This window comes from Lynx rufus, unplaced genomic scaffold (assembly GCF_022079265.1).
Source record: "Lynx rufus isolate CCGP_SWC_20201006 ecotype Redwood Valley unplaced genomic scaffold, mLynRuf1.p SCAF_2, whole genome shotgun sequence".
Taxonomy (NCBI): domain Eukaryota; kingdom Metazoa; phylum Chordata; class Mammalia; order Carnivora; family Felidae; genus Lynx; species Lynx rufus.
Genome location: NW_025814834.1, coordinates 100,156,688 through 100,176,457, shown reverse-complemented (window position 1 = coordinate 100,176,457; position 19,770 = coordinate 100,156,688). Strand labels below are relative to the sequence as shown.

At 35.3% G+C, this 19,770-nt stretch overlaps 1 protein-coding gene across 1 annotated transcript in view; it reads right to left on the bottom strand.

Annotated features, from left to right (window-relative positions):
- The window catches only part of DPP10 (dipeptidyl peptidase like 10), a 649,764-nt gene that overhangs the window by 36,519 nt on the left and 593,475 nt on the right, over nucleotides 1–19,770 (bottom strand). The window contains exons 18-19 of the mRNA XM_047084533.1: nucleotides 6,502–6,600; nucleotides 6,327–6,396 (exon numbers count right to left, since the gene is read on the bottom strand). Coding sequence (XP_046940489.1) covers nucleotides 6,327–6,396; nucleotides 6,502–6,600 — 169 coding nt within the window. The remainder of the gene's footprint in view (nucleotides 1–6,326; nucleotides 6,397–6,501; nucleotides 6,601–19,770) is intronic.

Below are 19,770 nucleotides of genomic sequence, written 5' to 3'. Positions count from 1 at the left end.
CTCTCAGTTTTTCACCATTGACCATAATGTTAGCTGTGAGTATTTCATATATGGCCTTTATTATGTTGAGGTATATTCCCTCTAAACCTATTTTTCTGAGGGTTAGTATCATTAATGGATGGTTTACTTTGCCAAATGTCTTTTTCTGCATCTATTAAAATGATCATATGGTTTTTATCCTTTGTCTTATTGATGTGATGTATCATATTGATGGATTTGCAAATGTTGAACCACTCTTGCATCCTGGGAATAAATCCCATTTGATTTTGATGAATGACTTCTTTAATATATTGTTAGATTCAATTTGCTGGTATTTTGTTGCAGATTTTTGCATCTGTTTTCATCACAGATATTGGCCTGTAGTTCTCTCTTGCTCTCTCTCTTCCTCTCTCTTTATTTTATCTGGTTTTGGTATCAGGGTAATGCAGGCCTCATAGAATAAGTCTGTAAATTTTCCTTCCTCTTTTATTTTGGAATAATTTGAGGAGAAAAGGTATTAACTGTTCCTTAAATGTTTAGTAGAATTCCCCTGCTAACCCATCTGGTCTTGGATTTTTGTTTGCTGAGAATTCTTTAATTACTGATTCAATTTCATTGGTAGTAATTGGTCTGTTCAAATTTCTCTTGCTTTCTGCTTCAGTTTTGGTTTACGTTATATGTTTCTAGGAATGTGCCCATTTCTTCTAGGTTGTCCAATTTGTTGCCATGTAATTCTTCATAATATTCTTATAATCCTCTGTATTTCTGTGGTATCAGTTGTAATTTATCCTCCTTACTTTCTGGTTTTGTTTATTTAAGTCTCTCTCTTTTTTAATGAATATGGCTAAATGTGCTTCAGAATTGTTTGGTCTTTTCAAGGAATCAGCTCCTAGTTTCATTGATCTGTTCTAACCTGAGTTCCTTCCTTCTACTGGTTTGGGGTTTTGTTTGTTCTTTTTCTAGCTCCTTTAGGTGTAAGGTTAGGTTGTTTAATATTTTTCTTGTATTTTGAGGGATTTTCTCTGTATCCCAAGATTTTGGATCCTTGTGTTTTCTTTTTTATTTCTCTCCATGTATGTTTTTCTTTCATTTCTTGGTAGCATCTTATTTAACATCAATGTATTTGTGTTCTTTCAAGAATTTTTCTTGGGGTTGATTTATAGTTTCATAGATATGTGGTCAGAAAAGAAACATAGTATGACTTCAATCTGTTTGAATCTGTTTAGACTTATTTTGTGGCCTAGTATTTGTTTTGGAGAACATTCCATGTGCACTTGAATGTATATTCTGCTTTTTTAGGATGGACTGTTCTGAATGTATCTATTAGATTTATCTGATCCAATGTGTCATTCAAAGCCAGTGTTTCCTTGTTGATACTGTGTTTGGATGATCTGTCCATTGATGTAAGTGGGGTGTTAAAGTCTGCTACTATTGTATCACTTTTGATTACTTCCTTTATGTTTGTCATTAACTGTTGTATTTGGGTGCTCCCATATTGGATGCATATTTATTTGTTTATAAATTTTATGAGAGAAAGAGTAAATGTGCAAGCAGGAGAGGGGCAGAGTGTGGGAAAGAATTTTAAGCAGGCTCCACAGTGTCTCACAATAGTGAGATCATGACCTAAGCCCAATCAAGAGTGACTTAACTCACTGAGACCTCAGGCACCCCTCAGTACATAAATAGTTGTAATTGTTATATCCTCTTGTTGGATTGTCCCCTGAATGATAATATAGTGCTCTTCTCTGTCTTCTGCTAGTTTTTGTTTTAAAGTCTATTTGTCCAATACAAGTATTGCTACCCTTTCTATTGACATCCATTTGCATGACAAATGCTTCCCCATCCCTTCACTCTCAACTTGCATGTATCTTTAGGTCTGAAATGAGTCTCTTGTATGCAGAATATAGATAGGTCTTGTTATTTCATTCATTTTTCACCCTCTGTCTTTTGATTGGAGCATTTAGTCCATTTACATTCACATAATTACTGACAGGAAGGTATCTATTATTATTTTTTATGGTTATATATAGTTCTCTGTTCCTTTCTTCCCTTGCTTTCTTCTCTCATGATAACTCGGTTTTCTTTAGTGATATACTTGGATTCCTTTCTCTATTTTTTTGGCATATCACTGGTTTTTTATTTGTGGTTACCATTTGATTTGTATATAACATCTCTGTATGTAGCAGTCTACACTGAGCACATTTTACGTGTATGATATCATACTTTACATCCTTTTATCCTCATCCGTGTGAGTTCCTTGACTTATTTTTATAAATATACTTATTTTTACTGCTTTTGTGCTTCCTACTTTCCTTACTCTAGCTCATGGTCTTTCCTTTCCACTCAATGAGTCCCTTATAACATTTCTTGTAGGACTGGTTTAGTGGTCATGAATTCCTTTAACTTTCGTTTGGAAAACTCTTTCTCTCTCCTATTCCTTTCTTGCTGGATGGAATATTCTTGGCTGCAGATTTTTCTCTTTCTGCACTTGGAATACATCATGCCACTCCCTTTGGCTTGCCAGATTTCTACTAAAAAATCAGCTATCGGCCTTTTGATGTTTCCTTTTTATGTAACTGCTATCTTTTCTTTTGCTGCTTTTAAAATTCTCTATCACTGCTTTTCCCAACTTAACTACTATGTATCTGGGTGTGGACTTCTTGGGTTGATTTTTGGGGGGGATCTCTGTGCCTAGTAGATCTGGATTTCTGTTTCTTTCTCCAGATTTGGGAGGTTTACAGCTATTATTTCTTGAAATTTTCTGTCTCCTTTTCTTTCTCTTCTCCTTCTGTGATCCATATAAAGCAAATATTATTACATTTGATGGTGTTGTTGAGTTCTCTAAGCCTAGTTTCATTTTTGAAAAAAAATACACACACACACACACACACACACACACACACACACTCATCTGCTCAGCTTGGTTACTTTCTATTACTCTGTCCTTCATGTCACTGATCCAATCCTGCTTCATCTAGTCTATTATTTATTACATCTAGCATATTTTTAAATTAGTGTATTCCTTATCCATAATCGGTTCTTTTTTTTTTTTTACCTCATTAAGTGTCCCACTAATGTTCTCTACTCTTTTCTCAAGTCTGATGAGTATCTTTATCATCATTACTTTAAATTCTCTATGAGACGTATTACTTATCTCCATTTTGCTTTGGTCTCTTGCTGTAATTTTTTTCTTATTCTTTTATTTGGGACATGTTCCTGTCTCCTCATTTTGTATAACTTTATGTGTAGGTTTTTGTGTGTGAAGGGAGACAGCCACATCTGCACTTGCAAGTAATGTCCGTATGAAGAAGAGGGTCTCAGTGTCCTGCTGTATAGTGTCTGCTGTTCACCAGAACCTGGTGCAAGGTCTTCTGTGTGTGATGTGTGAACCCTGCTGTTGTGGCTGAGCTGCTCTTTCCTTCAGCCCAGTCATCTGCAATAGCTTTCTTTGCTTGTTGTGGGCAGTGTTTACTCCCTTGTAGTGTCAGTGGACCAGTCTGGGAATGCCTTGGACCTGAGTTGAGTCAGACCAGGCATTTGCCAAAGACATTAGCACCAAACTGCAGGACACTTTCCCTGGTTGTCCTCTGAGAAGATTTCATTGGCGGGTGGGGCATGCGGTCAGACTAGTTGTTGGCCTCTGGCCCACTGCTATGTCTCTGACTGGTGTGTGTGTTTTATCTTTCCCTCTCTCAGGGGCATGAGTCACGGTGGAATGGTGCTGACTATTGTAGGGGCCGCTTTCACGATGCCAGGGCTGCGGCACCCACAGGGAGGGTGGGGGTTGGTAAGCTTTGAATGCTGCCATTTTTCTGTAGGCAGGGCCCTGCAGCACCCAGACTGAGACACACTGTCTGAAGGGGTGGATCTGTGGAAGCTGATAATTTTAAATATTAAAATTACTAGTACCAAAAATAACTACGTTTGTGGTTTCAGTTTATTAAACACTACATGCAAGTGTTTATCCTCCACCAAACACTATGGTGATGTGACTCTATAAATTATCCCAAGTTATCATCTCCAACTTTTATTTATAAGGAAGCTGAAGCTTAGAAAACATAAGCAATGTATTGGTAAATCTTTGAGCTGAGATTTGAACCCAGGCTACCTGACTCTTAAATCAGTAACTTTATTGTACTATCCTGCCTCTAAAAAAAAATGATTATCTCTTTTTAGCAACAGAAATTGTCTTGTGCTAATCTCTTACAAACTAATTTCTTCTTAAAAACAAAAAGTCACTCAGACTAAACCTCATATTGGATACCAAAACGAGCCCATTAGTTTCTCTGACTCAAGGCTACAGAGAGAATCTGTAACTTCTGTCTACTTTTTCCCCCTATGTGTGACATTATTCTGGAGCCAATGAATACGCAAGTGAGGATAATTTCTTACACATCTATGTGAACAAGTGAGGCATGCTTCACAGAAGAATGCCTGGTAGGGTTCTTTTCCCTGAGAACCACATCCCCATCACACAGTGAACAAAAAGAACAGCCCCTTTTGGAGATATGACTGAGACAGAAGACAGGGTTAAGATTTTTTTTCTTTTTTGTTTCATTTTAATGCCTTAAATATTTTCATATATTTTAATGCCTTAAAATATTTAATGCCTTTCAAATATTTTAATGCCTTAAAAATTTATTTTCAATAAATCACACATGAAATTCAATTAGGGATTGAAAACAGGTAGTGAAAGAGAAGAGACCTATAAAAGAGCAAATAACAACCTTCTCAGCAAGCCACCAAGAACTTTCAGGGCCTTCTGGTTATTAGGGACAAAGGAGAACCAGATGGGCATGACAAACTAGATGAGGTCAAGGCATTAACATTAGGAATAGATACTGGAGTGTGGGAAAATACTAAGTATAATATTTTCCGTGTTTAGCTGCTTAAAATTAAGTGACAACTTGTTTCTATTTATTAAAGAATCTAAATAAAGTCAATGCAATCTGTATACAAATAATGAACTGTAATCAAAATAATTAAAACAATTATACGTGCATGACACTTTACATGTTGTATTTCATTTAATCTAAAAAGCAGACATAACAGGTAAGCTGTACTTTAATGCTTGTTTTATATTTGGAGAAACTGAGTTTTATATGAGGTTAAGTAACTTGCTCAAGGACACAGCTAATACATGACAAAACTGGAACTTGAAGCCAGGAGGTTTGATTTCACAGACTGAATACTTACCCTCTATATTAAGTAGTCAACAAGTAATGTTATTTTCATTTCTCTTTTCCTATTAAGGCTCTGATGTAATTACAGACCATTTTAAGCATTGTCATAGCAATATTCTGGCTGGTTTCTTAATAAGGAAAATAATAACTCTTGAGAATGAAATGCTACATCTATATCAGTTTAATCAACCATTACATGTTATGGGCCTCTGTGCCTAATGCTATATGTCAAAGTATGATCTCACAGAAAGTATGAATGAATTCAATTCCAAGTTGGAAAAAACCTAAAAGGTTTTCTGAGCATGGGGGGTGCTTCCTGCTGGCCATGAAGCCAGGAAGGAAAACTGGCAGGAGTGATACAAGTATAAGCATTGTGGTTTCAGCAATGGAAGAAAATGTTTCCTCAATGTTGCATAAGCAACTGATAAAGAGCATAGGTCCTAACTATGACAACATAGATGCACCTTAAGGACATTAAAGACCTAAGTGAAATAAGCCAAAAAGTCAAATACTTCATGATTACACTCTCATGAGGCATCTAAAATAATCAAACTCCTAGAGGCAGAGAGTAGAATGGTGTTTTCCAGGGGAGGGGGAAATGGGGAGTTGCTATTCAGTGGGTATAAAGTTTCAGTCATGCAAGATGAGTCAGTTCTAGAGATGTGCTACGCAACACTGTGCCTATGGTTAACAGTACTTTACTGTGTGCTTAAAATTTGTCAAGAGAGTACATCTCGTATTAAGCAGTCTTCCAATAACAAAAAAATGGCTTTTATGAACCCAGCATAACTTTGATAGGACAAAAATATCACAAAGAAGGAAAACAATAGACCAATATTATATATGAAAACAAACAAAATGAAAAAGTGAACATAGGGCTTGAGTAATTGCTAAACAGATATCATAAACCAAACCATATGTGTCACTATTCCCAGTAGTAACATCGAATTCAATTTGAGAGGTAAGAAGTAAAAACAAATTACACATCCCTGCATATTATTTAGTGGTGGTGTCCTTGACAAATCCATACCACTGACAGCTGCCCCAGTTAACTACACACATAGGACTTCTTTTGTTTTTTAATCAGAATGCTGTCGTGTGAGGCATATGAAAAATTATAAAGCCTTTATATTCCTTCATTTCAAAAACAAGTGAAATACTTACATTATTAACAGAAGAGCATACTGGTTTCGGTCCGTAAAATCTTTGGGAAAGGACAACTGTAAAGGAAGTTCTTTTAAAGAAAGAGCAAAATATTAAAGATGGAGAGTCATTTACATGTAAAACTATGATTCATAGAAAATTGTTGTTAAATAACATAGCATGCACAAAACTTTACCATAGTCATCAATATGAAGCATTTTAATTTCTGACTTCACTATCTTCTTCTTCAGGATAGCTTCCTTCAGCATAGAATTGCTTTCCAATATAAAATACTCTGTAAGTCAAAAAAGTTAATTTAAATAACTACTATGTATTGATCAGGAATAAGTGCAGCACAACAAATAATTATCCAGTGATTGTCATTTGCTAAGCACTGTGTGAGGCACTGATTAAACTCTTTAAAATTCTTCTCCTTGTAGATTTCTACAAGTTTTCTAACTGACCTTTCTTATTTCAGTGAAATTTTGTCCACATGCCCTATTCTTGGAATTAACATTTACATCTTCAAAATGCAAATCTGATCATGGTCCTACTCTGCTTAAGAATATTTAAAAGAATTCAAGTTATCTAGGACCCAATGAGATGACGTTTACTATGCCCAGGCATAGTAAATAAAATATAATATATAAATAAATATAGTAAATAAAATAAAATATAAAATTATTGGAAATATCAGGAAAATATTACCCATGATGAGTAAAAAATCCAGTCAATAAAAATAACCTAGAAATAATACAAATGATATAATGGATTGAAAATAACATTAAAATAGAGAATATAATTCTATTGCTTGTGTTTATTAAGGTGAAAAAAAAATAGGCATGAGGACCTTAAGGGGATATATGAATGAAATTTGAAAATAAGACACAAATTAGAATTCTAAGGATTAAAAACAGTAAAGTCTGATATTCATAAAAACTATAAGATCTAAAATGAAAAAAATAGTAGGTGGGATTAGTAGCATAGTAGATACTGTAGAAGAAACAATTAGTGAATTTGAGACTATGGCAAATAGACAATGTAAAAAATAAAAAATCTAAAAACAAGTTGACAAACCATGAAAAGAACATCAGCAACTTGTTGGAATTTGAATATCAGCAACTTGTTGGAATTTTTATTGATACATTAAATCTATAAATTTATTGGAGAGATTTCACATAGTGAGCCCTCTAATTCATAAGTATGTATGTATATCCACTGAGCCTTTAAGATCTCCCAGCAATGATTGGTTTTTTTCATTTGAGGGGACTTTCACATTTTTATTAGATTTACTATTGGATATTGTCAGATTTCTTGTTACTTTAAATGTTTTGAACTATTTTCAAATTTTGCATTGCATTGTATTTCATAAAACAGTTGATTTTTGTGTATTATAACTGTAACCATGAAAAATTCACTCATTGCTAAAAGTTTTGTGAAAGTGTCTCAATTCCATATTTTTGTTTGGTTTGTTTACAGATATATCTTCGGCAAAGAAAGATAGTTTTCTACTTATATTTCTTTTCTTCCCTCATTTCATTGGCTAAATAATACAGTGATGCATAGAGGGGTGAGAGTGGACATTCTTCCCCAATATTGGGGGAAAGCAATCAGTCTTTGAATATTAAGGATGATGTCAGTTGTAGGATTTTTGTAGATTCCAATTCATCTTATGAATAAATTTCTATTCTTTCTATTTTTAATTTATTGTTACTGGTTTTCATATTTATCAAATTTTTTCTTTAATCCTCAGCATTAACAGTAAAATAAGGCAAATTACATTGATTGATTATTGAATATTATAGCAATCATGGATTCTTCAGGTACCCCAATGTACTCATAATAGTCTTTTACAAACTGGTAGATTTTACTTGCTGGTATTTAGTTAGCAGATTTTGCATCTATATTCATTAAAAAGGTCTTCCTCCCTCCCTCCCCCCCTTTCTTCCTTCCTTGTTTTTATTATTATTTGTCCTTATAATGTTTATGCTGGATTTGGAATTTGGAATGCTGGCCTTATATTTTCTGAGATTTTGTGTAAGCTTGGTATAAATGTATTGAATATTGCACAGAATGCACCAGTGAAGGTAACTGGAATTTTCTTTGTGGGAAGAATTTTTTTAGTAGATAATGAGATACTTTTATATTGTACTTACCCTGCCTGTTTAGACCCATTTCATCTAAAATATGAAGTTTACTGCCTTAAGATTACTTATAATATTCTATTACTATCATTCTAATGTGTGTAGGATCTGTTATTAACATTATGTATTTTGTTAATGAAAATGATGAGAATGTACATTTTCTTTGGTGACTGTACAGAACTTTATCAATTTTATTGATCTTTAAAACCATCTTTATTTCTGTATATTTTCTCTACTGCTAGTCCATTTACTTTATCATTTATTTCCACTTTTTATTCCCCCCTTCAATGTAATTTGCTCTTCTTTTTCTACCTACTTAAGGCAGAAGCTTAAATAATTGATTTCCTTCTTTACAAAGCAAGAATTTAGAGCCAAAAATTTCTTGTCACATTGTCAGGTGTTTTTCTGTGGCTCAAAATATTTTCTAATTAGTGTTCTAAATTATTCTTTGATTTATGTCTTACGTAGAAGTTCAGGTCTCATAACAAAACATTCTCAGCTCTTCTTCTCCATTCCTTATTTTGGCTTCACTTTTGAAAGCTATTTTCTAATATCATTATCCAGGTTAAGAATTATATTTTCTTTTTCAGCATCATTTAATTAATTAATGAACTTTAATTCCAGTACACTTAATATACAGTGTTATAGTGATTCAACAATTCTTTTTTATTTTTTTAATGTGTGTTTATTTTTAAGAGAGAGAGCAGGGAAGGCGCACAGAGAGAAGGAGACAAAATCTAAAGCAGGCTCCAAACTCTGAGCTGCTAGCACAGAGCCCAATGCAGGGCTCAAACCCACGAACTGTGAGACCACGACCTCAGCTGAAGTTGGACGCTTAACCAACTCAGCCACCCAGGCGCCCTGTGATTCAACAGTTTTATACATTACTCAGTGCTCATCATAAGTGTATTGTTCATCTCCTTCACTTATTTCACCCATCCCCCACCCCCCACCTCTGGTAGCCATGTTTACCAGAGTAAACTGGTTAGACTGGTTAGACTCTGATTTTTGGTTTCTCTTTTTTTTTTCCCTTTCATTCATTTGTTTTCTTTCTTAAACTCCAGATATGAGTGAAATCATATGGTATTAGTCTTTCTCTGATTTGTTTCACTTAGCATTATACTCTATAGATACACCCATGTCTTTGCAAATGGCAAGATTGTATTCTTTTTTATGGCTGAACAATATTCCTGTGTGTGTGTGTGTGTGTGTATCTCACATCTTCTTTATCCATTCAACTATCAGTGAACACTTGGGCTGCTTCCATAATTTGGCTATTATAAGTGATGCTGCAATAAACATAGGGGTACATATTGCCTTTTGAATTAGTGTTTTTGTATTCTTTGGGTAAATATCCAGTAGTGTGATTACTGGATTGTATGGTACTTATATTTTTAACTTTTTAAGGAGCTTCCATACTACTTTTCACAGTGGCTGTGCCAGTGTGGATTCCCACTGATAGTGCACGAGGATTCCATTTTCTCTCTTTATTGCCAACATTGTTGTTTCCTGTGGTGTTGATTTTAACCATTCTGATAAGAGTGAAGTGATACTTCATTGTGGTTTTGATTTGCATTTCCCTGATAATGAGTGATATTGAGCATCTTTTCATATGTCTGTTGGCCATCTGTATATCTTTGGAGAAATGTTTGTTCATGTCTTCTGTCCAGTTTTTAAGTTGATTATTTGTTTTAGGGGTGTTGAGTTGTATCAATTATTTATATATTTTGGATGCTAACCCTTTATTGGATATGTTGTTTCAAAAATATCTTCTCCCATTCTGTAGGATATCTTTTAGTTTTGTTCATTATTTCCTTCACTGTGCAGAAGCTTTTGATTTTGATGTAGTCCCAATAGTTCATTTTTGCTTTTATTTCCCTTGCCTCAGGAGAACTATCTAGAAGATTATTGCTACAGCTGATGTAAGAAAAATTACTGCTGCCTGTGCTCTATTCCAGGATTTTTATGATTTCATGTCTTACATTTAGGTCCTTATTTTGTGTTTATTTTTGTGTATGGTGTAAAAAAATGGTCCAGATTCATTCTTTTGCATGCAGCTGTCCAGTTTTCCCAACATCATTTGTTGAAGAGACTGTCTTTACCTCAGTGCACTTTCTTGCCTCTTTCATTGAAGATTAATTGACCCTATAATTGTCAGTTTACTTCTGGTCTTTCTATTCTGTGTGTCTATTTTGTGCTAGTACTATATGTATATATGTATATATGTACACACTACATTATGTATGTATTATATATACTATGTTATATACACACAGTGCTATATATATATATGTTATATAATTACTACATATATACTATGTACATACAGTACTCTATATAATATACATAGTATATATATTATATATATACTATATATATATACTATATGTATAAACTACATATATATATAATTATACTATATAGTCAATACTACATATATAGTATAGTAATATGTATTACAGTATATACAGTACTATGTATATTATACTATACTATACTAGCATATATACTAGTACTATATATATTATATATAGTACCGTATATATAGCATATATAGGTAGTAATATGTATTACAGTATAGTATATAACTATATATAGTATAGTAATACAGTAATGTATATTACAGTATATACATAATAATATATAGTACTGCATATATAGTATACATATATATAGTACATAGTATATATAGTATATATGTAGTAATAATATCACATATAGTACTGTGTATATAATACATATATAGTGTGCATATATTTACATATATATACATATATACATATAGTACTGGCACAAAATAGACACATAGATCAATGGAACAGAACATATACTATATTCCAGTATGTAATTATTATACAGTATGTGTATATTATACATACAGTATGTATATACTATATATGTGTGTGTGTGTGTATATGTATATATGTATATATATGTGGTGTGTGTGTGTGTGTGTGTGTGTGTATAAAATACTCTCTATTATTACTACTACTACTGCTACTACCACTACAGCTTGTACTATAACTTGAGGTCTGAAATCATGATACCTCCAACTTTTGCTTTTTCAAGATTGCTTTGATTGTTAGGGGTCTTTTGTGGTTTCATACAAATTTTAGGATTATTCTATTTCTTTGGAAAATGCTGTTCATATTTTGATAGATATTTCATTAAATCTATAGATCCTTTGGGCAGTATGGGCATTTTAACAATATTTGTTCTTTCAGTACATGATCATGGAATATGTTTCCATTTCTTTGTGTCCTCTTCAACTTCTTTCATCCATGTTTTATGGTTTTCAGAGTACAGATGTTTCACTTCCTTGGTTCATTTTATTCCTAGGTATTTTCTTATTTTTGGTGCAAATGTAAATGGGATTGTTTAAATTCTCTTTGCTGCTTTATTATTAGTGAATAGAAATGCAACAGATTTCTATATACTGATTTTGTATCCTGCAACCTTACCAAATTCATCTATTCCATTAGTTTTTTGGTGGATTCTTTAGAGTTTTCTATATATAGTATCATATCATCTGCAAATAGTGAACATTTTATACTTCTTACTCACCAATTGGATGTTTTTCATTTCTTTTTGTTGTCTGATTGCTGCAGCTTGGACTTCCACTATCATGTTTAATAAAAGTGAGATGTCCCTGTGTTTTTCCTCACCTTAGGGGAAATGCTTTCAGCTTTTCACCATGGAGTATATTGTTATCTGTGGCTTTTTCATATATGGCCCTTATTATGGTCAGTTATGTTCCTTCTAAACCTAGTTTGTTGAGGGTTTCATCATGTTGTACCCTTTCAAATGTTTTTTCTACATCTATTGAAATGATCATATGGTTTTTATCCTTTATCTTAGTGATGTGATGATTCATGTTGAGTGGATTGTGAATGTTGAACTACACATGCGTCCCAGGAATAAAACCCATTTGGTTCTGGTGAATGATTTTTTTGTTGTTGTTGTTGTTGTTAATGTAGGATCCAGTTGGCTAGTATTTTGCTGAGGAGTTTTACATCTATGTTTATCAGAGATACTGGCCTATAATTCTTTTTTCATAATGTCTGTATCTAGTTTTGGCATCAGTGTAATGCTGGCCTCATAGAATTTGGTAGCTTTCCTTTCTCTTCTGCTTTATGGCATATTTTGAGAGGAATAGTTATTATCTGTTCTTTAAGTGTTTGGTAGAATTTGCCTGTGAAGCCGTTTGGTCCTGGACTTATTTTTGTTTTAGGTTTTTTGACTACTGATTAAATTTCATTGCTTGTACTCAGTCTGTTCAAATTTTCTATTTCTTCATGATACAGTTTGGGGAGGTTATATGTTTCTAGGAATTTAACCATTTCTTCTAGGTTGTCCAATTAGTTGGTATATAACCTTTCATATTCCTTTATAATCCTTTTTATTTCTCTGGTGTTAGTTGTCATTTCTCCTCTTTCACTTCTTATTTTCTTTGAGTCCTCTCTGTCTCTCTCTCTCTGTCTCTCTCTCTCAATTATTTATTTAATATTTTTGATGAATCCTGCTATAGGATTATCAATTTTATTAATCTTTTCAAATAGCCAGCTCCTGGAAACCTATTTCTGTCTCCTTCTAGTCTTTTTATTTTTTAATGTTTATTTATTTTGAGAGAGAGAGAGAGGGAGGGAGGGAGGGAGGGAGGGAGGGAGGGAGACAGGGAGGAAGGCAGGCAGAATGAGAGTGGAGCAGGGGCAGAGAAAAGATGGAGACACAGAATCTGAAACAGGCTCCAGGCTCTGAGCTGTCAGCACAGAGCCCGATGTGGGGCTCAAACCCATGAACCGTGAGACCATGACCTGAGCCAAAGTCAGACACTTAACCGACTAAGCCACCCAGGTACCCCTGTCTCTTTCTAGTCTTAATGATAGCCTTCCTGGATTGAACATTCTTTCTGCAGATTTTTTTCCTTTTAGCATTTTGAATATATCATGTCATTCCTTTCTGACCTGAAAAATCACCTGACAGCTTTATGGGGTTTCCTCTGTATATAACTATTTTCTTTTCTCTTGCTGCTTTTAATATTCTATCACTATTTTTGCCTTTTCAATTACTGTGTATCTTGGTTGGACTTCTTTGGGTTGATTTTGTTGGGGGCTCTCTGTGCCTCCCGGATCCTTCCCTAGAGTTGGGAAGTTTTCAGCTATTATTTCTTCAAATATATTTTCTACACCCTTTTCTCTCTCTTCTTCTCTTATCCCAATAATGTGAATGCTATTACGCTTGATGTTAAGTCTATTCTCATTTTGCATAACTTTTTTTTTTCCTCCACCTGCTTAGGCTGATTGCTTTCAGTTACTCTGTCTTCCAGGTCACTGATCCATTCTTCTCCTTCCTCTAGTCTACTATTTATTCCATCTAGTGTATTTTTAATATCACTTATTAAGTTCTTCATATCTGATTGTGTTCTTTGTTCTGTGTTTGCTCTTTGTTAAGTGTCTCAGTGATGTCCTCCATTCTTTACTCAGGTCCAGTAGATCTCTTTATGATCGCTAATTTAAATTCTCTATTAAGTGTATTATTTGGGTCTGTCTCACTGAGGTCTCCTGCTGTAATTTTTTTCCTGTTCTTTCATTTCAGACATACTCCCTCTTCCCATTTTGTCTAAATCTTTGCGTCTGTTTCTGTGTGTTAGGAAAGTCAGCTATGTCTCATGCTCTTGAAAGTAGTGCCTTACAAAGACAAGGCCCTGTAGCGCCCTTCAGTGCAGTGTCCCCTGTTCCGCAGAACCGGCACTTCGGGGGTGATTCCTACATGTGCTGTGTGTGCCTTGCCACTTTTTCTACCAGTCCAGTCCTCTGCAATGCCTCTCTTTGTCTTTTGTAGGCAATGCTTGGTCCTTTTGTGTTAGCGGGGCAGTCTTGGGCTGCCTTGGGCTTGAGTTGTGTCAGACCAGGTGTTTACCACAGATACAGTCAAACCAGACTGCAGAATGCTTTACCTCTTTGTCCCCTGAGAAGCTTTTTCTTGGTGGGTGGGGCCTTTAGTCAGACCAGCGCTCTGTCTCCTGCCCACTACTGGGGTCACAGCTGGAGTAGTGTATGTGGTTATCTTCCCCTGTTCCTGGGACTGGAGTTACTTTGGAGTTCTGTTGGCCCTTGTCAGGGCTCCTTGCACACTGCCAGACTTGTGGCACCTTTTGGATGGGTTCTGGCCAAGAGCATGTTGGAGGGGTTGGCTCTGCCACAGGCAAGGATCCACAAAGTGCATGGGGGAGGGGTGGTGGTGTTAGTAAGGTTGTGTTTATCCTCTGGGGGAGGGGATCTGCATTTTCTAGGACTAAGGCCAGCCTGGCTGGAGGGGGCAGATCCGAAGTGCAGGGTACGGAGGTGTGCAGGATGTACAGTGTTAGCAAATAGCGAGTGTCTGGACCCTGCTGGTTCCTGTAAGTGGTCATGTGTTTATGCTGGGAGGTGGGGGCAGGAAATGGTGCCCACCAGCTTCTTTGTTTCTGAAGTCTCTCAAGGATCCCTGACACTCCAGCACACTCATGAGATTGATTAGTGAAGAAATCTCCCTTCTGTATGCTGCCTCTATGCTGTGTCTCTGTGGACTGTTTCTTGTGCTGTCTCTTTAAGGGTGGGGACTCAGTTTCCTCTTGCTCTCAGCGTTCTCCCAGAGCTGAGTCCACTCATTTTTTTAAAAATTTTTTTAAGTTTATTTACTGAGAGAGAGAGCGAGCACATGAGCAGAGGAGGGGCAGAGAGAGAATCCCAAGCAGGCTTCCCGCTGTCAGTGTGAAGGCTGAGGTGGGGCTTGAACTCAAGAACCATGAGATCATGACCTGAGCCTAAAACATGAGTCCAAAGTTTAACCAACTGAGTCACCCAGGTGATCCGAGTGCACTCAGTTTTCAAATTTTATGTTTTGAGTACTGTTGGTTGTAAAAACTCGTGAAGTTCAGCCCCTCTGGTTTTTAAATCCAAATGTCATGAGGATTTGTTTTCCCCATTGTGGGCTCCCCAATGTGACAGTCTGCTTCACTCCCCTCTGTGCCATGGCAGCATCCCTCCCTCCCGCAGACAGTGCCAGAGTCCCCTTAGTTGTGGACTGTGTTCTGCTAGTCTTCTTGGCATTTTCTGGGTTATTTACACTGATGTGAGTGTTACCTAGTTGTATCCCTGGGACAAGATGTGCTTGGGGTTGTCCTATTCTGCAACCTTCTCTGGAATTCTTCCATCATCATTTTAAAGACTGCTCTATTTTTTTTTTCCCCCTGGTGAGACATTTGCATTAATTCTTGGCTTTGCTACCATGTATGTAATGTGTGGATGTAATATGTCCTTCTAATTTTGATGATGTAAGGTTGTTTTGTTTTTTAAATAACCTTTTCTATTGGGATACATCCTGCTTGAGGCTTGTTGAGCTATTTTATACTTTTCATCTTATTTGGATTTGACCATTATTTCATCATATGTTTTATTGCATGCCTCTCCTTTTGACTCCAGTTAAAAATATCATAGATACAGATCATGACCTACATTAGCTTAGGCTCTGTTCATGTCTTCCATTCTTGTTCTTTTTGTGTTTGGAAGTTTCTCTTGATAATGTTTCAGTTTTGCTGATTTTTTTTGTAGTGTCTAATTTACTTTCAGTATTTTCCAGTGAAGTTTTTATTGCAGATATTTTAAGTTCATAAGGTTCCTTTGAAAATATTCTATTTATATTCACATTGTATTCAACCTTTGCTTGATTTTCAAAATCATATATGTAATAGCTGGTTTACTGTATTTGTCAGAAGGTTCCCTCCCTGTCATTTCTGAGTCTGTTTCTATTTACTAGCTTTTTTCCCAGTTATGCATCACATTTTCTAGCTTCCTCACAAAGCCAGTAGTGTTTTATTGGATTCTGACCATTATGATATTTACAGTGCTTTGGATTTTGTTCTTTTGGAAACTGTTGGACTTTGTTCTGGCATATGTTTAAGCTCTTTGCAGTTCAGTGTAATCATTTCAAGGCTCTGAAAAATAACTTTTTTAGTGTGGGTTTGGTTGACCTCTGCTATGCGGCTAGTGCTGCTGTACTACTAAGGCATGACTCTTGTGGGCTGTCTCCTAGGAGAACATTCTAGTATGTTGCCTGATTGGAACTTTTATCATATCCCCGCACTTTTTGAGCTCTGGCTTCTCCCAAGCTCACAAAGCATCTTCCTACGTCTGCCCAGCTAGGTGTTTTCTGCTGTGGACTTCAGATGATCCTCCACAGCCCTATTAAGATTTCTGTTTTGTTTTGTTTGTTTTGTTTTGTCCCCATTTGCCTCTTCCTATCCATTGTATTTGCCCATCTTCTCAACATTCCCAAAGCTTCAACCTTTCTGAACTCCAGTCTCTGTCTTTAGTATGACTCTGAGATACCACTGTACTCTTCTTGGATTGTTCTTCATTGCACTGAGATTCAGAAAAAGATTCCAGCCAGAAAGCCAGGGCGATTACATTAATCTCACTAATTTCCCTTCTTCTAGGGATCAGAGTCCTATCCTGACTATTGTCAGATGCTTGAAAAGTGTTATTTATTTTATCCAGTTTTTCTCTTTTCCTTTCTTTTTTTTTTTTTTTTTCCCCTAGCAAGAGGCTTTTTCTACTTTTAGTTCAGTGACTCCATGGCCAGAATACAAATTTCTCTTTTCTTTTTAATTGTCAGTGGTTTATCATTGATACTTTAAATTTTTTTTTTAATGTTTATTGTTGAGACAGAGGGAAACAGAGCATGAGTGGGGGAGGGGCAGAGAGAAAGAGGGAGACACAGAATCTGAAACAGGCTTCAGGCTCTGAGCTGTCAGCACAGAGCCTGATGCAGGGCTTGAACCCACGAACCATGAGATGGTGACGTGAGCCGAAGTTGGATGCTTAACAGACTGAGACACCCAGGCGCCCCTATCGTTGATACTTTGTTAAATCTAAACTCCTTAGAATGAAACATAAGACACTTATGACCTGGCTCCAGCTTGCCCCTATCACCCATACATATATCTTTGCTTGTAACTTAAATGTTTCTTTCCAGCCACATGGAACAACTTTTATCTTGCAAGTTTGAATATTTTCATCCCTTCATCTTTGTACATTCACATTCTTTGCCTTTCTATTGACTTGCTTCCTTGAAATTGTGTCCACTTCTATCAGAGGAAATTAGAACCATCTAACTTTCTGTTTCCTGCACTGTCCTTTGAATTCTGTGTGTGATTGCAGGCACATCAAACCACATCTCTTGTAAATAAGTGCCATCCTCTACAATACAAATTTGGGAAATTAGATGTTCTCAGAGGTTTCTTCTATCACTAAAATGTAAGAAATTCCAGATATTCAAATAGGATATTTTCAAGGCAGCTATACCAAATATTGTTATAAAAATTAAAATGTGTATGCTTAAGCTCTATATACCTTAATCAAAGATTCAGCATCTATAATCTACGAATAGTCATAAAAATGCACTTAATTGTGGATAAAACCATTTGTTTTGTATTTAGAGGAAGCCAGTGTCACCTGATATTTGCTAACTACAAGGAGGACAGTTTTTAAAGAATAAATCCTATTAAATTTTTACTTTTATACCTCTAGCAGATCATCTTGTTGGCTATTTTTTAAATAAATGACAAGTGGTTTATTAACATGGCTAACTGACAAATGAATAAATGAATAGATACAGCCAGAGGCACCAATGAGTGTTATATACTAATGATTTCTCTTTATTATCAAATATCAATGGCAAAAAATAAACCTAATTACATATAAACTAAATACATGAGTACAGGGCAGTTGATAATTTTTTTACTTCTAAATAAAAAGGCCATTCATTTAGGCATGGGGGAAAAAAGTCAATTCTATTTTATTTTATTTATTTTTTTATATGAAGTTTATTGACAAATTGGTTTCCATACAACACCCAGTGCTCATCCCAAAAGGTGCCCTCCTCAATACCCATCACCCACCCGCCCCTCCCTCCCACCCCCCATCAACCCTCAGTTTGTTCTCAGTTTTTAACAGTCAATTCTATTTTAAATAAAGAAATATTGTAAGAAAAAAATATAGGAAATAGTAAAGCCATTTTGAAAATATTAAGAGCTGGTAGCATTTTTTTTTCATAAATTCCAAAAACACAATACACAGTTTTTTGGCAAAATAGTGTGAAGAGGAAGAAATGTTAAGATGTGATCTTAAAAGAGAAGAAATTGAAAACAGAAAATTGGGAAGAAGAAAGGGAAAGAAAAGAAAGAAGAGAAGTAAAGAGAGATGAGAACACGAGATGAGATGGGAAGAAGGAGACAATCATATATGCTAAATTAAGGAGAAAGAAAAGATGAAAATGTAAAAAGAAGAAAGAGAAAATGGTAATAATATGAGATAAAGGATTTTTGAAATAACTAAAGTTTTACATATTTATACCTCCTCTCAAGGCACTGAGCATTTTAATGAAGGGTTTCTTTTTCATTCAAAAAGTAATATGTGTGTATATACATACATATGTACACACACACATATATGTATACATATATATGTATGTATATGTATGCAATACATACATATATATATATGTATATGTATATGTATGCAATACATGTTCATTGTAGAGTGTTAGGGAATACTCAAGAAGAAAGAATAAAGGTCACCTGGAAGGCTGCTAAGCAAATCCAAGAATTTTAACATTTGTGTTATTTTCTTACAATTTTAGATGCATTTCAAACAGTTTTGTTAGTGTGACATAAACATCTGGACTCCTTGATCACTTAAAAATATAGTTTAAACATTTTTGAAGAATTGTCTTTTGTAAACATTCTTATTTTTAATCCTAATAGGAAACCAATGTTGACTTAGAATAATTTGATAACATTTTAATGAAAAACTATTTACAAATATATGGACAATGGACAGGAGTTCATAAGGGGCAGTAACCCAGGGCTTACTGGCTATGCTTGCAGGTCAAGGGCAGAGAGCAGTGATGGTTGTGTGAATCCAATGTGACCTTCAGCTACGAGTTGTGGCAACCTGGGGTAACTCCACAGGGATAGATAGGGATGGAAGAATAGATACTCCCAAAACCTCTTTTCTCCCTCTCTTCAGTCATCCAGGAGATTCACTTTAGCTGAAACTAACTGGCAGCCAAGTGGAACAGAACCTAAGTCATCCGTATAGATAACTTCTGAGGCAGAAACCAAAGGGGAAAGAAACTGAGAGCCAGTGGTTCTGGGAGGACAATCGGAAAATATTCAGGGCACTAATTAATATTTAATTAAAGTTTATTTACAAATCCCCCTCTTTTATTATTTATGTTTTTCCCCCACTATCATCAATAATGCTCTATCATCAATAATG